The following is a 21,389-nucleotide window of genomic DNA, read 5'->3' on the forward strand; positions in this document are numbered from 1 at the left end:
GCAGTATTCTGTTTCATTCATATATATTTATGGATAGCATCATATTATTATGGATCAAGTTTCCGCTCTTACCCGGGAATTGATCTTTCCCCCTTTAAGTTTCTATGAAGTGAATCGCAAGTGCAGTATTCTGTTTCATTTTCATATTACTTTTCACTGCTGTGCGGGGGTAGGGGGGGGAAGCGAAGGTCTGCCAGGAAGTCGTCGGAAAGCTCTCCCGCGACTCCTTGGTATCCGATTCTTCGTCTTCTTTCCTGCCCCCGCTCAGCTTCTTCGTTGTATTTTGTATTTGGGGTCTTCCTTGCGTTCGGGGTGGGGCATCGTCTCCCCCCCGTGCGTGAGGGAACCCCTCTTACTAATCTGTCTGTGCTACCGCAGGTGCTACATCCGTGGGAGACGACCTTGGACAGGTATGGGACCACTGCGGCTGCAGGGCGTGCCTAGCATCCACGATCTGCTGCAGCGTCTAGCGAGGTCTTGGGGCGGTGACCCTTGGAGCGGTCTCCATCAACCTAACAAACCTCCACGGCCGCTTATGCTGCTTCCCCCCCCGTCCCCCGCGGTCTCCACAATCCCCATGCTGTGTCCGGTGACGCCGTCTGCCCGCTACTAGGGCCGGTCGCCGCCGTACCGAGAGGGGTATGCGCCCTCCGCCCCCCCAGGCCTGTGTTTCTTTCTTTCGTTGCCTGCCCCAGACTTCCGCGTGTTCCAGCAGCTCGCCCCTGGACTGGACGGCCGCCAGTACCCAGGTTCCCGCTGGCTGCGATGATTCTACGAGGGCGATGGCTGGGCCTGCCGTACCTGTTGCTGATGTGGTTTTCCCGCTACTTGGCTTGGCTGCCCTTCTGTGTTTACCGCTGCCGCTGTTCCTGCCGCTCCTGAGCTGGTTGCTGTTCCTGTTGCTCCTGGTTCCTGAGCCTGTCCATGCTGGTCCTGCCCATGGTGTGTCTTCCCCAGTCCCAGGTCCTTCCGGACAGGTGCAGTCGGGCCGTGTTGCTTCGGCAATAGCCCCGACTCCGGCCTGGATGGAGGACCTGACGACTGTCCTGCCTGAGCTGACGAAGAAGAGGGAAGGTGTCACCTTCGTCGTTCGTCTGCTGCTGCCTCTTCCCCTTCGATTTCTAAGGCCCATAAGCGAAGAAGAAGAAGGCTGCTACCCCCCTAAGAAGTCTCCTTCGGGCAAACTTCTAAGGGCCCAAGTCCCACTCGGTGGGACGGGGGTCCTTCTGCTGGTCCTCCTGCTCCTTCGGGAGCGGGGCCCGTCTCCCCTTCCGTAAGGAAGAGATAGACGGGGACCAGAGGAGTATCGGTTAGCACTGGTACTTCCCTCGCCTGGTGCAGCGGCGATGCCGCTACGCCAGGTTTCCGGCGGCCTCGGGTCTCCTTCGTTCGCGGGAGATCCCGAGTGTACGCTCTCCCTCGGATGAGACCGTGCAGCCAAAGTTTCGGCGCCAGAGTTCGCTCGGCGCCAAGACCACGGCACGGAGCAGAAGGCGGCGAGAACCGCTCAGGTGATCTCGCCAGGCCAGCGGCTGCTCTCGCAGCGACCAGCTGGTAACCCGGGGTTTTCCCCCCTAAGAAGACTCCTTCGGGAACTTCGAAGGGCTGTCTCCCTCTCCGGTGTGACAGGGGGGTCTTCTGCTGGTCCTCCTGTTCCTTCGGGAACGGGGCCCGTCTCCTCTTTTGAGAAGAAGAAGAAGACGGGGACCAAGGGTGTGCTGGCTACCGCTGGTACACCCTCGCCTGGTCTTGGCAGCTCTGCTGCTAAGCCACAGGTTGACCGGCTCGGTTTCTCGTACCGCCGAGAAGTTTCCGAGTGTACGGTCTCCTCGGGCGACCGTGCAGCCAAAGTTAAGATGCCTGAGTTCGCTCAGCGTCATGACCGAGGCACGGAGCAGAAGACTGTCGAGAGCCGCTCAGGTGACTCTCACCAGGCCAGCGGCCGCTCTCGTAGCGACCAGCCGGTACCTCGTGTGGACGTGATGGTCTCTGACCGGCCACGGGTTGAGGATGGGAAAGAGGTCCCCCAGGTCCCTCGACCGACGGTACCAGCCTCGGCTGGTACCAGCGGTTTGACGTGCCGCGAGGACGCTCACCGGTCTCACCGCGAAAGCGAGCTCTGCAGGTCCACCTGACCGCCGCTCCCACAGGGACCGGGCGGATACGGTAACCAGCAGCAGCTCGTCTGACGCACGGGGACCGGGGTGACGTGCTCAGTCGAGCCGCTCAGCCACAGGTGAGCGGCACGGCCAGGCCTGCAGATCGATCCCCACCGCGGGTTGGTGATCGGCTGCAGCCCCCCCACGTACGCTGGTCCCTGCCAGCGACCGGCCCGGGGGGGGTGGGGGGGGCGGGGGGGGGAGCGTCAGGTCTGTCTCTCCACTACCTTCAACTTCCTCGGGGCACGCCGGGAAGAGTGAGGTAGCTAGGAGTGATCGTGAGAGGTGCGCCGCTCACGATCCCGTCACGACGCCGCACGTGCCACGTATGATCTTAGGACCAGCCAGGACATACGCGCAAGTGATTGGAGGCGACCGTCAGGGGGGGGGGGGGGTAGCGTCAGTTCTGTCATCTCCTCTCCGATACCTTCAACTTCCTCGGCATACGCCGGGAAGAGCGAGGTTATATAGGAGTGATCGTGGAGAGATGCGCCGCTCACAATCCCGTCACGACGCCGCACGTGCCAGGTATGGTCTTAGGACCAGCCCCCAGGACGTACGCTGCAATGATTGGAGGCAACGTCAGGGATCTGTTGCTGGTCCTTCTTCTGAAGGAGGAGGGTCTTGGGAGCTGCTCTTGTTGGAGGGACTGGACGGTCCTACTCCTCAAGACGCTGTAAACTTCCGAGATTCAGAGTAACTTTGCCCAGGTTATTGCACTGATTCGTCAGCACAACGACCTGGGGAGAGGATCGCCGCTCCACGGCTCAAGTCGTTCTCGAGCCCGAGTAGGGGAAGGAAACCAGACTGGACGGTGGGCTTGCCGCGATAAGAGCTTCTCGACTCGGTTCTGAACCAGGAGAGCCTCTCGTCTCCGGACGAGAAGGCTCGCTCAGGTCTAGCCGGTCGGGCAAGCTACTTCCCCTCCTCTGCCGCGACAGCGGCGTTTTTTCGGAGGGGGGTGGGAGGAAGGCCATCACCGCAAGGTGATGGCTGCTCCTACTCTCGTCTCCAAATGCTAGTGCCGCTGGAAGGGCGAGCAATATCCTTTTCCTTCCCCATTCCCTCTCTCCTTACGGCACGAGGGAAAGGGGTAGGATCCTACAGACTTCTCTGTAGGATCCCACGATTGGGGACTACGCTACCGGGGGACCTTCGGGTCCTACCTGACGTAACCCCGGTCGTGGAGAGGGACCCTGCACCATAAACCGATTTCTACGGGAATCGAGAGGACAACCAACCGATATTCGTTAACGAATGCGGTGGGGGTTTCGCTGGGCGCTTAGAATTTTGCAGAATTTCTAGCACACATGGCGAGACCACTGTCCAAGGGAGTTAGACGAGTATTCCCGATAATTGTTACCACGATAATCGGGGATCTCGCCAAATGCTCGAATTCCTGGAGTTCTTAGCGTTGGAAGAAGACTGTCGCCGAAGGAAGATATCTCACAGTGGAGGGCGGCCAGCCCTGGATTAGAGAGAACGGACGGGAATATCCAGTTTGGCCTGAATTTTTCGTCTTCGTTATTCGTGCACCATTGAAGCTTTCCTCGGGGAAGACTTCTCCTTCTCTCTCTTTCTTAGAGATCGAAGGCGGTCGATCTCCAATCCTTATTTTGTTTTCTTGAAGGGAAAGAATTTAGGATGGAGATTGTGTTCAGAATTCCTACAAATATACTACGTATAATTAACCTCGCGATATGATTCTGCTAAGCAGTTGTTGAATGGTCTGAGGGGTAGGCGCATATCCTGGTTACTCTACGGATTGCGACGTGAGACGAGAAGTATTACTAATTGAACTGCAACTTGGGGTTGCCTGCAACCTCCCTGGAGTTTCCAGTTTCAATTTTATATACTTATGGTGTTGTCACAACAACACCATTTAAGCTTTTATATTTACCAAAATTCGTTTCGCATAAATATAATTGCTCGAGCATATCTTTTTATGCTCAGTGGTTCTAGCCAAACAATACCAACCGTATCTCTGCCCAACAATCACGGACTTAAGTCTGATTAACGGGGATTCTCGCATACATGAATGACCATCCATTACTGCTGTGACACTAGTATTCATCGTCTTCTCTGGATATTGCGAGAATTTAAACAGAGATATCTATTCGACTCTCATCTTTCTGTTTCCGCGCACGGTAACAGAAATTCTGTAATAGTCTCTTGCTGCATCGTATCGCCGATAATGCGAATGATTTTTGCGGAATCTGAGTTTGTCCTCAAAATATCTCTTATTCGGAGGTGTGCAATTGTTCATTGTTCACCCCGGATTAGCAGATGTATTGAAAGACATCGCCTACTCCCACACCTGCCAGCTCTACTTCCAAACGTTCAGCCCATGAGAAGCAGTTCTTCAAGCGGCTCTCTCCCTCGTGTTGTCATTACTGAAGAACGCCCGCTTTCATTGCACACCGGACAGCAATGAAATGGCGGTAGCGTTTTCAGTCATTTGTAAGCACAGGTTCAGAATCTTGAGATTCCTTCTCTCGATTCAGCTGGAAGACGTAGGTTACATTCATTGCCTACCTTCGTCTTCAACGTCACATAGTGTTGTTTCTCCTTAAGCTGAGATTCAATGTCTATGAGATTTTCTTGCCATCAGGGACCTCGGTCTTTTGAAGGCAATTGACTTTCGCCTTTTGAGTTTATGCATTAAGAGAATCATCACCGCGCGTCCGGCATCGGTTGACTAACAAATATATTATTGTTTGGTCTCTCAGCATAACTCTTTAAAGGGCGAAGGTCACGTGACTTACCCGGATGCTTGGACATCTTGCCGATTCCGAAACAGTCAGTCGGCAGCTGTCAGAGCGCCCGAGTCAGTTACGAACTACGCTGTGGACTTAGTTCGGTTGTTCCAGAGCAATCATTACTTCGTCTTAATAGCTTATCAGTATGAGTACTGTACATAACCAAAGTCGAGAAGAGGGATAGGTCATACGACTATTCCCTTCTTTTCGTCTTAGGTAACTGCATGACTTTTCTTGCAAAGTCAAGCACAAGGGGATGGGAATTTGTGACGCTCGATACGTACGATCTTCATAGCGAAGACTCGGAACCCCTTTGGTCACTGACAATTGGTTCGAGTCCTTCACAATACCCTCCCTAACGGACTTCACCGCCTCCGATACGAAGGCTATGCTGCTTTGTCCTGTGAAGGCGCGACGGAGCTGTCTGAAGAAACTCGACACCCAGGAGAGTGTGGACGCCTCTTCATCATTCTCTGCGTTCCGCAAGAACTTCTTCGTGGCGCAGGTAGTGAAGGCAGGGGCCTGGTCCAACCGGACCGCATGCACCTCCTCCTACCTTCGGGATATTGCCCACAGTTCCTTGGATCTTTTTCCTGGAACCGTGGTGGTTGCTCAACACGTTGTGTAGTTAACCCAGATCCCTCGCAGGCTGAACAGCATCGAGTCCTGGTGTGACCGTAAGAATGGATGAGTGAATGAGAGTGACTGGCTCCTCTTCCCCATCTTTTTCTCCCTCTACCTCTGGGTAGAGGGACACGGTCGTCACCTGCTGGGTAAGGACGAGATGCAGGTGAGCTACTCAATAGAGCACTATCCTATCCCTTTCAGTAGGGATAGGAGTAAATATCCACCACTTCCTCCAACAAGGGGGAGGAAGTGGATGCCAACTTGAGACAAACCCATCACTTTATGATTGTCTCTTGCAAACAGGAACAAGTTCTTGCTTGCTGGTACGAAGAGATACGCTTGCCTCTCTCTTAGTACTTGGCCCAGAGGTCTGACCATTGATCCTGCGGTGCACACCCCGATCAATCGGACGAGGTTTGGATCCCTCCCTTGCTCTTACGACCAGGGAGGCACTCCAGGGTTGGACGAACACCAGTCTGTTCACCAAAAAGACTCAGATTCCTCCCACCAATAAGTGAGTCTTCCTATTGTTAAAGGACCGAGGGTTTGTATTACGTATCGGAACAAAATGACAATTTGTCGAAAATTGCATTTTTCTAACTATACAAACCTGAGGTCCTTTACATATAGTCCCCCACCTCATGCCACCCCTCACTCTGCAACTTTTTGCATGGGCCTAAAGCAAAAAGTGATTCTTCACCTCTCGGGCGCGCGGGCGCGCGCACGATCGGACAAGCAGTTAACTACCGTTCGCACTCCTTGTTCGAAACTTACGACCATCCAGCTGCCGCTAGTTACCTTCCTATTGTTAAAGGACCTCAGGTTTGTATAGTTAGGAAAAATGCAATTTTCGACAAATTGTCATTTTACTCCACACTCGAGTACTTTCACGCCCTGTCTGTGGCCCATTCTCAAGAGATGTTTGGGATGTTAGCCTGGGTCAAGGCCCAGCAGTCTTCTGGAACTTCATCTCGTTGAGCTGTCATTTATGTGATGGCTGTTCTGGTTTTCTTGAGAGTTGCCAATCCCCTCTTGTTGCTCTGATATCCTGAGCTGATGGTCAATGGGATTCACCCTTGTGGTAAGGGTGTGGTCACCAAAAGTCTGTTGGGCAGGAAACCTAATCTCCAGGTCAGCAGGGTCAATCTTAGCTTCTTTTAATATCAAAACTCGGCTTATGGGATCTTCTGAGGTAATACCTTTGTTTCCTTCAATTACTTTAATCACTCTGATAAGTGCACCTTCTACTACCCTCCTGTGACTAATTTTGTTGCTTTTGTTTGGTTCATTCACAGTAATAATGAAAAAGTAAAATACCAGTATAGTAACAGTAACCATGTCATAATAATGACAGATACTGCAGATGACAGTTAGCAGACAGAGATTTAAGTAATTTTCCCATCTTTCCCACAATTTAGATCTTCTTGCCTCACTCCTTAGTATGCTTTGTATGAGTGAATTGCTGCTGCTTCTCTCTTGGGTTATCAGACTGGACATTGTTCACCTTACAATAATTTTTAAGTTGTCCTGGTGGTTTTCTGTGAATATTTGTGTGGCGGAGTGGTAGCGAGGAGTGTTTGTGAGGCGTCTCAAAATGTCATTGTGCACAACAGTGATATGTCTCAGGGTCTCTGGGGTATAGTTTGTCCAGAGGGAACACCCATAGATACTGTAGCAATACAAGCGAAAGAGCAGCAGTTTTATGTCTCGGTGGCAGAAAGCAAACCTTTTTGCATACATGTTGCCAGTTGCACATAATTTACAACGCCTATGTTCTATGTCTACTGTATCTTTTAGGTTGTCTGTGATAATGTGACCCATATATGGAAATTCATGGACGAATTTCAGCTGATGATTACTAAGGAAAATTTGTTCTGCAATATGCTTAAGCAATCTCAGAAGCAGCGACATGCATTGGGTCTTGGTTTCGCTATATAGGATATCAAATTCCACTGCATATTGGCAGCAAGTTTTGAGGAGTCATTTGAGACCTTTCACTGATGGGGAAATAAGAATCACATCGTCGGCATAACAGATGTTTTTTATAGTTGTTCTGTTGACAGTGCACCCGATTGGGAGTGAGTTCAGTTTTACATTCAAGGCCTCTGTGTATGTATTAAACTGGTGAGGAGAGATAGTGCCCACTTGCCAAAACCCATTTAGGGAGCAAAAGGTGTATGACAAGACATTACTCCATTTGAGACAGAATTGCTGTGTGGAGAACAGCAATATAAAATGCCAATTAAATATAAAGGTGTGCCTCATTTTTGCAGCTTCAGGTAATTTACTCTGTCAAATGCTTTTCTTACATCTACAAAACTTTAGGTAAATAGGAGAGGCTGCGTATAGGTAATAGTTCAGCAATTCTTTCAGTATAGTATAGATGCAGATGTTGGCTGAGTGGTTTGCTTTAAATCCGAACTGGTTGTTAGTGATGTGTAGAAAGGTAAGAAGTCTCACCAGAAGAACCGACTAGAGTACCTTCGACGCAATTGTAGTATAATTGCAATCGGGCAGTAATTGCCAGGGTCAGCGGCATCCTTTAGCTTGTTTTTGATTAATGGTATTAAGTGAATTAGGAGTAGGGAGTCTGGAAGAAACTGGTGAATTATGCATGCATTGAATAGGGTACTAGGAAAATATAGATTATTGGGTGGCGGAATTTGAAAGCTTCTGCAGGAAGATCATCGCAGCCAGTTAATTTATCATTAGATGAGTTGGTTATGGCATCGCTGATGTTACCTGGTGTAATGCAATTTGCAAAATGAAATTGAATGTTATTAGTAAGGATTGCTGAAGTGATTGCCCCACATACTTGCAATAGCCTTGTCACCGACTGCTTCTCCTACTCTCTGTGATAGCTTTTTAATTTTGGGATTTAGGGATTGAATGTCTTTCCAAAGATGAGGATAATCTCTGAATTCTAAATTTCGAGACATTGCATCAGCTCTTAAGTTGCTTTTCATTTAATCTGCAGTGCTTAAGAGTAATAAGTTTGAACTGCGCTCTCCGTACTGTCTCATCACACCATGCCTCCCACACTGGCCTGTGTTTCAAAACTTTTTTACAAAGGTCAAGGGTTTTTCCAACTGATCTAGGACCCTTTTTTGCATACTGAATTAAAAAATACAGTTCATTTTCCTGGATCAGGTTTGGTTTTTAAGATATAGTCTATTTCTATTCCAGCATATTTATCCAAAATATCGTAATTATTCAAGCATGTATGGGCTTTGTTTTTGCAAAACTGGGTTGTGGGTAACCTTTGATAATTATTTTTATTTCTCCTTTCAGGTCTAGATATGTATAAAAATGGATCATAAGTGTAAAAACCTTCCTAATAGGTTCTGTTACATCTGCGGACATATGGTTCTTTCAGACCATCAAGCAAAAATCACAGATTTTGTGAAGAAGGCATATCAAGCTTGCTTTGGAGTCAAACTAAGGGACCAGGATAAGCCATTCACTCCCCATATCTGCTGCAAAACGTGTAGAGAATTTATGGGATTGGAGGAACAAGAAAAGGAAGAGTATGCTATTTGGTGTCCCAGTGGTGTGGAGGGAAGGGAAAGATCACGTTACTGACTGCTACTTTTGCATGACAAATCTAAAAGGCATCAATTGCAAGAACAAGCACCAAGTTCAATACTCTGATGTTCCTTCTGCCATAAAGCCAGTCCCCCATGGCCTTGATCTTCCTGTTCCTGAGCCAATGTCACCATGGAATCTAGTTCTGATTCCAAATCTAGTGACATGACTGATACAGCTGAGTGTGGTGCATACAGGCCAGAAGAGGACAGCCAACAAGTGCCTTTGACCCAAGCCAAACTCAATGACCTAACACGAGACCTGAACCTTTCCAAGGAGTCTGCTCAGCTACTGGGTTCTTGTCTTCGAGGGAAACGTCTACTGGCACCAGGAACAACATTCTATCGGTATCAGGAAAATTCTTCGCAATTGATGAAGCATCTTCACTGGTCTACTGTAACAATATTGCTGACCTGATTGAATTACTTGGTCTGAAGTATGATGCTATGGAATGGAGACTTTTCATTGACTCATCCAACACAAGTCTCAAGGGAGTTCTTCTGAATAACGGAAATAAGTTTTCATCAGTCCCTGTTGGGCACTCAGTTGAAATGAAAGAATCCCACAGAAGTATGGAACGTCTGTTGTCTGCTCTGAAATACCTACCGGAACATAAATGGTTGATTAGTGGAGATCTTAAAGTTGTTGGACTCATCCTAGGACTTCAAGGTGGTTACACAAAGTATCCGTGCTTTCTGTGCTTATGGGATAGCTGTGCTGATGACCAGCATTATGTCAGAAAAGAGTGGCCATCAAGACAAGAATTAAAACCTGGGTCACACAATGTTCTGTCCCACCCTCTGATTGAACCGAGAAAGATATTGCTGCCACCTCTCCACATCAAGCTCGGTCACATGAAGAACATTGTAAAGGCATTGGACAGGGAATGTAGAGGATTTGCTTTCTTCCATCAGAAGTTTCAACAAAAAAGCATGGAGAAACTCAAGGGAGGTATATTTGATGGTCCTGAAATAAGGGAACTCATCAAGGATGCTAGTTTTGATGATGTACTGAATCCTGCTGAACTCTCTGCCTGGTTGTCCCTTAAATCAGTCATTGCAAACTTCCTTGGCAACCACAGATGTTCCCAGTATCAGGTGTTGATGAGTTAATGGAGAATTTCTGCCAACTTAGGTGCGCATTCAGTGAAAATGCTCTTCCTCATGTTTCATCTGGACTATTTTTCAGAGAATTGTGGAGACTTCAGTGAAGAACAGGGTGAGCGCTTTCACCAAGATAGTGTTATGGAGGAACGCTATCAAGGCTGATGGAATGTCAACTCTCTGGCCAACTACTGCTGGTGCCTGAAGAGGGATGTGGAGTCTGTTCAGCACACACGGAAGTCCCTGAGGAGACCATTCATCCATGAGTAGCTTCCTAAGCTCATTATGCTCTTCTTTCTATCGATTCAAAATCTTTTGTAAGCCTTCTGTGAATAAATCAGTCTAATTTTTTTTCAATATTGTGTTTCAATCACTACTAATAGATTGGAATTTAGGATATTTTTAATGTGCTAATATTTCATTAACCTGATCTGATTGAGGAAAATGAACATGATTTTTGGATTCAGTGCAAAAAAAAAGGCCTAAAATCAGGTATTATATGTTAGACCTTGAAAACAGCACAGGCTAGTGTTAGCAATGCAAAGTGTCCTTCCCTCGGGCTACTATTTTGTCTCCACTGCAAAAGCATTTCTCGTGAATATGAATACAGATCTTTAACCAAGTCATTCCTACCAGGTATATTATGAGAATTACCTTGACGAAATCTAACGGTAGCCCTGCCAGAAGCAAGCATAGTGGAAATTATATTTAAAAGAAGTCTCTCAGATCACTCCTGTTGTGGTCATTTTGACATTTTGTGTTAGTACAAAGTAAGGCATCTGCTGGTTGAACTATTGACAGCAACCTGGTTTTCGTGGTCACTCTAAAGTAGCTGGTTTCCGTTGGTTTTTAAAATCCCAATTTACAACTGGTGGGCGTCTCAGTTAGGGGGTTCACTGTATGGAGGGATGGGGTACTGAATGACACCTATAAAGGGATGTGATCATGGCCCATTGCTAGATCGTAGTGAATGTTGCAGGTCACAGTGGAATCATGAAGTTGTGGAGATGTGATGCAGTGGTCCAACCAGGGGGTTGTAATTGTGTCCATTCTATTTTGTACCTAAGAATATGAGCTAAGGAGGAGAATTACATCGCTAATTTGGAGAGCATGATTTTGAAAGAAGTGAGTAAGTTTGTTATTAAAATTTTTTTGTGGGGTAACAGTTAAGGGCCCGATTATACAAATATGATCAGCAGGAGAATCATGAATAATACTGTGTAACTCACTTAGGATCATGCAGTATTGATCAAAGTTGTTATTTTCCCAAGGCATATAAACATTAATTACTAAGATCTTAAGAGTTCCCCATTGTCACTTGAAGCCCCAGCAATCTTTCACTCCTGTAGGTCATCACATTTGCCATATTGTCTAACTATTTGTGCCACAGGAAAGAAAGGTCCCCTTTCAGCCATCTGGCTACGATTTGATCTGTAACTTGCATCAATGAGGTCGAGAAAGCTCTGAAGTCCTTGTGTACTGAATCGCAGATGACGGTGATGTGACCAGAGGAGTGTTTCTTGCAGTGCAATGAACATGTTTAGGAGAGGAATGTTCTGCTTGAGGCCAAAAATATTCCCAGAGATTATGTCTAATGTATCCATGGTAACTCACGAAGATGGGAGATGAAAGAGTTGATCAATTGGATGGATGGTGGGTTAGCCACCTGGGATGGGCAGTCACTCGTTGTGTGAGGTTGGCTCGCACTTGTGATGGAAGCCAGGCCTACACCTACACCCCTGTTGGGGTGTCAGTAAGTTCCCCTGGGGCCGTTGGTCCGGGTTAGGTTATATCTTGAGACTTTTATATTAGAACCGAAGTTCTTGCTTTAAGAACATCAAGGTGCTGAAATAGGCAGGTAATCCTGTAAGCTGTTTTACGTTCAGTTTTGCATGGGAGTTCGTGGTAGATGAGGGGATTGGAGTCTGTGAGGAACTTGACTCTCTCTACTATGATATCTAACTTCACTGATGAGCGTTGATTGTGAATCACATGACATCTCTCTCAGTTTTCAGCCATGGTGATGCACAATTGTTGGGCTTTGGTCCGGCGGGCAAACAAGGTTCTTTTATATTTTCTATTTGCTTTTGCCTGCCAGCCGCCAGACTCCTTGTGATCATTCCCATTGTCATCCAAGATGGGGGGGTTGGGGGGGAGAGATAGGCTCGGGTGACTCATGATGGGCTGTTGATTGTCACTGCAGATCTATCTTGCACCAGAGGCACTGGGAAGGGAGAGGAGGTTGACAGTCCAACAGGGCCCTCTGGAAAGTCTATAGGAGGTGTTGGTGCTTCATCCGAGGGGGAGAGGGCAGTACCCACAGTTTTAAGATTGAGTGATTCTTGTAATCCTTTGATCACGTCTCAGATCTATGAAAACTTATCATTTGTTTCCTCAATCAATTTTTTCTTATTTTTTTTTAAATTTTGTTGTTGTTGAGAGGGATTTAGCTGTTTGGAAGGCATTTTCTGCCGTATGGTATAATGCAGGTAGGCTTAGATCAGTAGGCCCCCCCCTTTGGAGGCAGATTGTAAGGGTCATTGGTGTAGATTTCCACTGAGAAGGTCTAGCAACTAAAGGAGATATGAATTTTCTGATGAGAGGACAAGGTTTTCATGGAATCATCCTTGAAGAATTTTATCTGGTATCAGGTCTGCAGTTTGTATATACAACATCAATGTTCTTCATCTGGAAGGCCTCACTGACAGATTGTATAGCAGACTCGATGTCGGAACGGTTCAATTGGAACTGTATAAAGTAAAGAGAATTATTCGTGAGTACAGAAATTGTGTGTGGGGCACAGGCATTGGTAAATTTCAGGGTCACTTGCATGGACAATTGGAGCTTGGTCGGATGACATTTTTGTGGTAGGAGGGCTAAGCACTAGCACATACACTGCATTCTTTTATCCATTTTCCAGGACCAATAGTCCTCAAATAGATATTTGCAATTACACAACACTCTCTGGCTTACACGCTAGGTATTATGTAGACACTATTAACACATTACCTACTATTAGAGGTCTAATCATCAAGGGCAAAATACCCTACTTTTTTAAGGTTTTGGTTTTTAAAAGGAAACCTCTTGGCAAACATCCCTTTGTGATAGCAACTTGAATTTGTTAACATGTTTCTTTCATCGAAAGACAAATTACCAAAAAAATTGCTTCATTGAAGTAACAAATACCATAACTACTGTATACTGTATTGTTACAGTATAGTAAGTCTTTATAATGGACATGCTGTTTTCTGCTTGCATTGTACAATATTTTGCTGTTTGATTCTTTCAGGAAGAAGTAACCAGGAGACGAAAGCAGAAGTACAGCAGCGGATCCTATTTCTGGGTCTGTGGAAGAGCTTGAAGCAACTCCTGCCATCCGATCTAGAGCTCCTTCTGTTCCTAGTGATAGCTTGAAAACCAGACCCAGCACGCGACCACCTCACATGTCACACCAGCCACAGCAATTAGTTGTTTATCAGTCTCCATGGCAACAGCCAGCTCTGTTGGTAAGAATTACTTGTTTTTGATCAAGCTTATTTCTGATGATTTGAATTTGTTTTGTTTTTGAGGGAAAACTAAGAGACACTGTCTGTCGACTGAGGGGGGTTTTCATAGAAAATTTTGTACCTTAAGTTTGTCACCTATTTTCAGTAGTAGACCATATGGGGTCATCAAAAAAGGCCAGGGTAAGACTTTTGGTTTGTTTTTCTTTTTCTGGGGTTTTGGCAGAAATTCTGGCTTGTTTATGGGGTCATTTTGACAAAAAAGGTCCTCAAAACAATGAGTGAGAAAACTTTGTGTGTTAACTTCTTCCAGATGTGTACAAGAATAGTCAATGACCACTTGAAATATCCATCTCTGAAAGCTCTACAAGATGATGTGTAACACATAACTTGAAATCTGATTTGAGGGTCACAAGAGGTCAAAAGGGCATGAAATATTAGGTTTTCTCTAAATTTCAGTTTTTTGGCTATATTTGTTGGTCTTAGATGTATCTCAGTAAATAATGAAAGGTACTAAAACGTGAAAATCATACTATTTTTCAGCAAACTGATAGAAATTCTTCATTCCAGGTTACTGAGTAGGAATGGCTGAAAATACTACAGTGGTCCCCCCATAATTGCAGGGGATGCTGTACCAGACCCCCCCCCTGCAAATTGTTGGAACTCTTATAAAAACACTTAAAACAGCCTATTTTGTAAGTTAAAACTCAAGAGAAACCCACTAAAAATTTTGTATACCTGGTTTTTTTAATAATTGTATCACAAAAGTGAATTTTATGATGAAATTGGTAAAAATACGGGAATTTGTGGATATTTCTCATAGAAAAATACCGCAAATAGGCGCATTTCTGGCAAATAAGGGGGAATATGTTCCAGAGAGAAATCCACGAATGTGTGAGTCCTTGAATCTGGAGAACGCAAATACAGGGGGCCCACTTATTGTGAAGCTTAAAAGATCTGAACTGTCTGCTGAAATGTCCAACCTTTCCAAGTGTATAATGTGTCAGGCATCAGACAAATGAACTACAAACAGTGGAAATGGAAGGAAGAGAATATAAGAAGCAGCAGAAATCAGAAATGTCAACATATATATGATGTTGAAGTTGATTGGAAAAGAAAATTTTGTTTACCATATGAACAACAAATGTTATAAGAGGTACACATTGAAAAAAGCTATCAAGAATAGTCAGGCCAGGGAAGTTAGTAGAAAAAATTGGGAAGAGGAGGGAGAAACTACTAAAGCAGGACTGACCCATCTGTTAAGATTCAAGAGTACTCCCTGTGCACCTATCAATTTCATCATAAAATGCACTTTTTGTGGTAAAACTATTAAAAATACAAGGTAGACAAATTTTTAGTGGGGTTTTCTCCAGTTTTACTTACCAAAAATAGGCTGTTTTCAGCCTTTTTATAGGGGCTCCAGCTATTCACGGATTCTAAACATTCACGAGGGGGTCTGGTACGCATTCCCTCGTGAATACAGGGGGACTACTGTATATGGTTAAAAATTAGGTGGCATAGGGTATGTGAAAAAATATTCAGAATTCAGAGAATGAGAGCAGCTAAATTCTCTGAGGCAACAATTTTTTTTCTTGCAGGATGATGTACGCATCAAGTAGACATGCGATTTTCAAGATTAATTCTGTTTTAGGTGCAGAGTTGATTATGAATGAGAATGCTTAAATCAAAGTGCGTAGGAAGAAGGAAACGTGGTTAGAGGAGGTGAATGATATTGAAATGTGCTTTTCTAGAGATGAGGTTTGGAACCTAGTTATGTTCAAGATCGTATGAATGAAAAGATCTTTTTTAGCACAATCACAAACCAAGAGGTCAAAGTAATATTCATGAATTTTTTGGAGAAAAAATTATGTTCTCTCAACCAAAGCAAATGAACAAATCTTTGTTGTTTTTCAGTGCCAGTGTCACCAAAGAATCATTAGCAGAAAGAATACAATGTACAGACCCTATCCTTGAGTGTGCTGAAGTACTTAGAAAGTCTTTGATATCAATTAATTAATTTGACAAACCATTTCTGTGATGCAAATTTGAAAGATGCATGGAGTAATACAGTAATCCTTGAACCTGTAAAAGTGCTATATTAATCTTCAGTTTCAACAGATTTGGCTAATTTTCCAGCTACAATGAGTGAGGTTGCCTCCACAAGGATATGGCAGTGTTCATGGATAGGGTCTGTAGTACATCGTTTTCTTTCTGCTAATGATTCTTCTGTGACACTTGCACTGAAAAACAAACATAGATTTGTCATTTGCTTTGGTTGAGAGAACATAATTTTTTCTCCAAAAAATTCAGAAGTACTACTACTTTGACTTCTTTGTTTGTGATCATGCTAGAAGAGATCTTTTCATTCATACGATCTTGAACACAACTAGGTTCCAAACCTCATCATTAGACAAGCACATTTCAATCTCTTTTACAACCTATAACCATGCTTCCTTCTTCCTTCTCACTTAATCTCCCCTTTTATTTAAAACTCTCACCTATTCACAATCAACTAAATTTCTATTGATGCACCATTTAGACATAATAAGTCTTGCACCTGAAACAGTTAATCTCTAAGATTGTATGTCAATTTGTATACATCATCTTGCAAGAAAACTGTCGCCTCTAAGAACTTAGCTTCTTTGTCTTTCTCTGAAATGTGATATTTTTCATGTACACCATGTCACTTAATTTTACCATATATCATACATGTCTTTTATACCAGGACAAAGGACTCTACCTACTGTTAGGTGCACGGGGAGTATTCTTGAATCATAACTGATGGGTCAGTCCTGCTTTAGTAGTTTCTCCTTCCTCTTCCCAATTTTTTCTACCAACTTCCTTTGCCTGACTCTTCTTGATAGCTTTTTTTTCAATGTGTACCTCGTATAGCATTTGTTGTTCATATGGTACACAAAATTTCTTCTCCACTCAACTTCAACCTCTTATAAACATTGACATTTCTGATTTCTGCTGCTTCTCTTATTCTCTTCCTTTCAATTCCACTGCTTGTAGTTCACTTGTCTGATGCCTGACATATTATACACTTGGAAAGGTTTGACATTTCAGCAGACAGTCCAGATCTTTTAAGCTTCACAATAGTATTTTCAGCCATTCCTACTCAGTAACCTGGATGAAGAATTTTTATCAGTTTGCTGAAAAATATTATTGATTTTCACAGTTAGTAACCTTCATTACTTAATGAGATCACATCTAAGAACAACAAATCAAAATAATTCGTACCTCAAAATGTTCAGACTAAATTAAAAAATGTTTTTTTTTTATTGTTTATATTTAAAATAGTTTTTTTTTTCATTTTGTATCTGTCCTATATTATACATGAAAATGAGACTTAAGGTGTTTCACTTGACCCATCAAGGCTGGAAGTAAAAGATTTATTTCAAGTAAACAAAATTACTTCCCCATCAGAGGAAGAGAGACAAATATACAACTGAAATTTGGAGAAAACCTAGAATTTCATGACCCTCTGACCTCTTGTGACCCTGTAATCAGATCTCGAGTTATGTGTTATATATCATCTTGTAGAGTTTTCAGAGATAACATTTTAAGTGGTCAGTGACTAATCTTGCATGCTTCTGAAAGAAGTTATGACACTTTAAAGTTCTTCACTCATTATTTTGAGTGGCTTTTTTATCACAGTGACCCCATAAAAAAGCTTGGATTTCTGCCAAATGCCCATCAAACCAAAAGTCTACCCTGCCTTTCCTGATGACCCATATGGTGTACTATTGAATGTAGGTGACAAACTCTAAGTACAAAATTTTCTACGAAAACTCCCTCAGCCGATAGACTAACATCCAACTTTGGTTTTGCTGAATTTTCAATTTAAACTGTGAAAGTTCTAAGGATCTTTCCTAGGTAGTGATCACCAATGGTTTTTGGGGTCATTATCTAGGACTAATATTTTTCATTATCTTTATGATATTTACAGTCTTTTGTGTATGTTTTGTACAGTAATCCCTAACAGGCATGGACTAAACCCGCTGCAAAGGTGGTTAACAAACCAGGTTAAAAACCCTTGGGGGTTACTATCTAGGAAGATCCAGTTCTACCTTTCTTGGATTGTAATTAACTTGTACAGGCAGTCCATGGGTTACGACAGTCTCAGCTTACGACGTTCTGAGGTACGACACTTTTCAATATATTCATCAGACATTATTTCCAGGGTTACGACGCATGTTCCAGGGTTACGACGCCTACAACGCTCATCTGGCTGATGAAATATGACACCAAAAATGCAAAATAATCAATATTTGAAGGTTTTTTTGATGAAAAATGCCATAAGAATGCAGTTTACATAGTTTCAATGCACCCAAAGCATTAAAAGTAAGGTTTCTTAGGATTTTTGACGATGTCGGCGGCTTACGATGATTTTCGGCTTACGACGTGTTTCAAGAACGGAACCCCCGTCGTAACCCGGGGACTGCCTGTATCTTGTTATAATTGCTACTTCAATATGTGCTTCTATATATTTTGAATTTAATTAAGGGATTTTGACGAAGAAAAAAAAATCTATTTCTGGGTGATTGGCTCGTGTCGCCCTATGAAAGGATCCTTAATATCATTCTTTCTAGGTAAATTAATCTAAAATTACCAGAGAAAACAAAATTAAGAAAATGTCAGTAAAACTGACTCGCTCACTCTTAAAAAGAAGTGTCGGTATGAGAATAGGGGCGAGTGGGAAACACTACCACGAGACATTCACCAATTAGACCTTCCAATCAGAATCCCCACAAGAGAGAGCTGATACCAACGGGCGATGCGGCCGCTACTACTACTACTACTAGAGGAACGCCACGGACAGCAGCGCCCCTAGCGGTCATCCTTAATCTAAGAACATCTTGTCCTGCAGGGGGGGGCAATCAATACAGGGTGGGGGTTTTCATAGGGCGACACGAGCCAATCACCCAGAAATAGATTTTTCCTTCCTTCGTCAAAACCCTCCCTTTCTGGGCTCAGCTCGTGTCGGCCTATGAAAGAGTACCAGAGAAACAGACAAGAATGGGAAAAAAAGGACAAATGAAAATCAGTTGTAAAATGAGGGATATAATATAAGTAAATCAGTTATTCAGCATATAAACTAAGTACTTAAGGCTAACTTATTTTAAACAATGACATAAAAGAAAGTTAGTAATGTAAAGTACTTAAAATTACAGTAAACATAGTAAAGTACAATAATGCAGTGTAATTTTAACAAAATAGATTTACTTAGATAACTTATTTACAAAATATACAAAACACATTGTGTCCTTACCCTAGCATAAAAATAAGGGTAGGTACACCGAAGTACATTATCAGTACATAGTGTGGATGTCCCTAGCAAAAAATAAGGGTACAATCCACTAATATGATCCTCAGTGGCTAAGGCTAGAATATCCGAGTAGCATGGCGATAGGGTGAGGCTGTTGGAAGAGGTAGGTAGAGAGGAGACCTGGATCTATACTACGACTACTATACAGTATCAGGGGAAACAATGTTTCCCGCTGCTACTGCAGAAAATTTTAAAGATTCCAAGGACTTTAGATAATGACGTTTAAAGACTGTCGGAGATTTCCATCCAGTATATTTTTTAAGATCCTCAAAGTTCATATGTTGAAAGTAATTAATTGAGGTGGCTACTCCCCTGATGTCATGTGCTTTTGGAAATGAATCAGGATTGGCTTGTTTAATGAAGTAAAGGATTTGTTGTCCAATAACCTTTTACTGATAAAGTACCACCTTTTTCTCTCATGAAGAGAGAACCTGAGGATCTGAGGATGTACGAGATAGAAAGGCTCTTAAAGTTGATACTGGGCAGAGAGAAGGGTCTTGCGGAAGTGGGATGACTTTCCAAGGGGCCCACCTTGCAAGAGGATCCTCATTTTTAGCCAAAAAACTACGATCCGGAGCAAGCAGAACTTCTCCTGAGGGGAGGAATTCCACATGACCGCATCTTGGATAGAGCCGACAGTTCTGAAATTTACTAGCTCCTGAAGCTAGGCTTAATAAGAATAATGTCTTCCTAAGAAGCATTATGAATGTACAAGACGAGTTGTCAGTATCTGATGCTAGTTTGAGGACATCATTTGTAAGAACCATGAGACTGCAGTAGGCCTTTGAGAAGGTCTAAGTCTAGCACAGGCTTTAGGGGATAGACGTAAAATAAGATTCAGTCAGATCTATCTGGAAACCTAACTGAAAGATCTTCTTCAAAGCCGATTTATGAGTAGTAATAGTGCTAGCTGCTAAACCTTTTTCAAACAAGGATCTGAAAAAGGATATAGCTAAATTAAACTGTCATGGTTGTAGTGTTTGATTCTCAGGAAGGATGCTAATTTTTTAACAGCTGAGTCATATTGTCTAATAGTTGACTCTCTCTTATCTGATTCTAGGAAGAGGAGTGTTTTTGTGGATCAATGTTAGCATCTTTATTAGCCGCAAACTTCATGAAGTCCATAAAGTTAGGGTCTGAAGAATTCCTGAGGAAGTGAACACGTCCTCATTTGTACTGATTGTGACAGCTTGGGATTGGGAATCCGTTGAGGTCGGAGACCCAATTCCAGAAGCAGAGGATACCAGTTGCTCGTTGGCCAGTCTGGGAGCAATCAGGGCTACTATTCCCTTGAAAGTCCTCAGCTTGCTCAAGACTTTCAAGAGAAGATTCACTGGAGGAAAAGCATAAATTTTTCTCCACTGATCCCAATCTAACGACAGGCGTCCGTGGCATAAGCCAGAGGGTCCAGGTTGGGGGCCACATAGCAAGGGAGCTTGTGGTTCGCTTGTGAGGCAAAGAGATCTACTTGGAGACCTGGGACTCTCCGGCATATCCACCGGAATGACCTGTCGTCCAGGGGACCATTCTGATTCCAGAGGGACCGACCGGGACAAAGCGTCTGCTATCACATTTCTTACCCCCCGCCAGGTGAGTGGCGGACAGATGCCATTTGTGTTTGTTTGCTAGGGCAAAGATGGCTATCATGACATGATTCACATGCTTGGATTGGACCCTCCTCTGTGATGCAATGGACTACCACTGCACTGTCCAAAACTAGTCTTAGATGAGACTTTTTCGGGGGAAGCAGTCTCTTCAGGTAAGAAATACTGCCATTGCTTCCAGAACGTTTATGTGGAGCTGCGGAATTGAACTGACCAAGTCCCCTGAACCTGTTTGAACTGAGAATATCCCCCCCACCCGGACAGGGAGGCATCCGTGAATGAATTGTTAACACTGGAAGGGGATATTGAAGGGGTACCCGTTTGGCCAAGTTCTTTACTTTTGTCCATGGACGGAGTTGATTGCGAAGGATCTGTGGAATTACTGACAACTGTCTCGAGATTTGGCGTTTGATCTCGATCGCCAAACTCGATTTATATCTTTTAGCCTTGCTTTCAGGAGGATATCTGTCACTGAAGCAAACTGAAGGGAACCTAGGATTCTTTCCTGGCTTCTCCTTGATGCTTTGCTTGCATTTGAGAAAATGTCTGACAGACTTTGCTATCTCTTTCTGTTGGCCACTGGAATTGACAGATTGTGGGAAGACAAATTCCATTGGATTCCTAGCCACTGAAAACGAGACTCCGGAGTAAGTCTGGATTTCGTTTTGTTTATCTGGAACCCCAGATGTTCCAGAAATTGAACTACCTTTTGTGGCT

The 21,389-nt window shown here is 44.1% G+C and overlaps 1 protein-coding gene across 1 annotated transcript in view; it reads left to right on the forward strand.

Annotated features, from left to right (window-relative positions):
* Positions 1–21,389, forward strand: part of LOC135226728 (FK506-binding protein 15-like) — a 194,941-nt gene that overhangs the window by 120,338 nt on the left and 53,214 nt on the right. The window contains 2 exon segments of the mRNA XM_064266437.1: positions 13,523–13,567; positions 13,569–13,739. Coding sequence (XP_064122507.1) covers positions 13,523–13,567; positions 13,569–13,739 — 216 coding nt within the window.

This window comes from Macrobrachium nipponense, chromosome 15 (genome assembly GCF_015104395.2).
Source record: "Macrobrachium nipponense isolate FS-2020 chromosome 15, ASM1510439v2, whole genome shotgun sequence".
NCBI lineage: Eukaryota > Metazoa > Arthropoda > Malacostraca > Decapoda > Palaemonidae > Macrobrachium > Macrobrachium nipponense.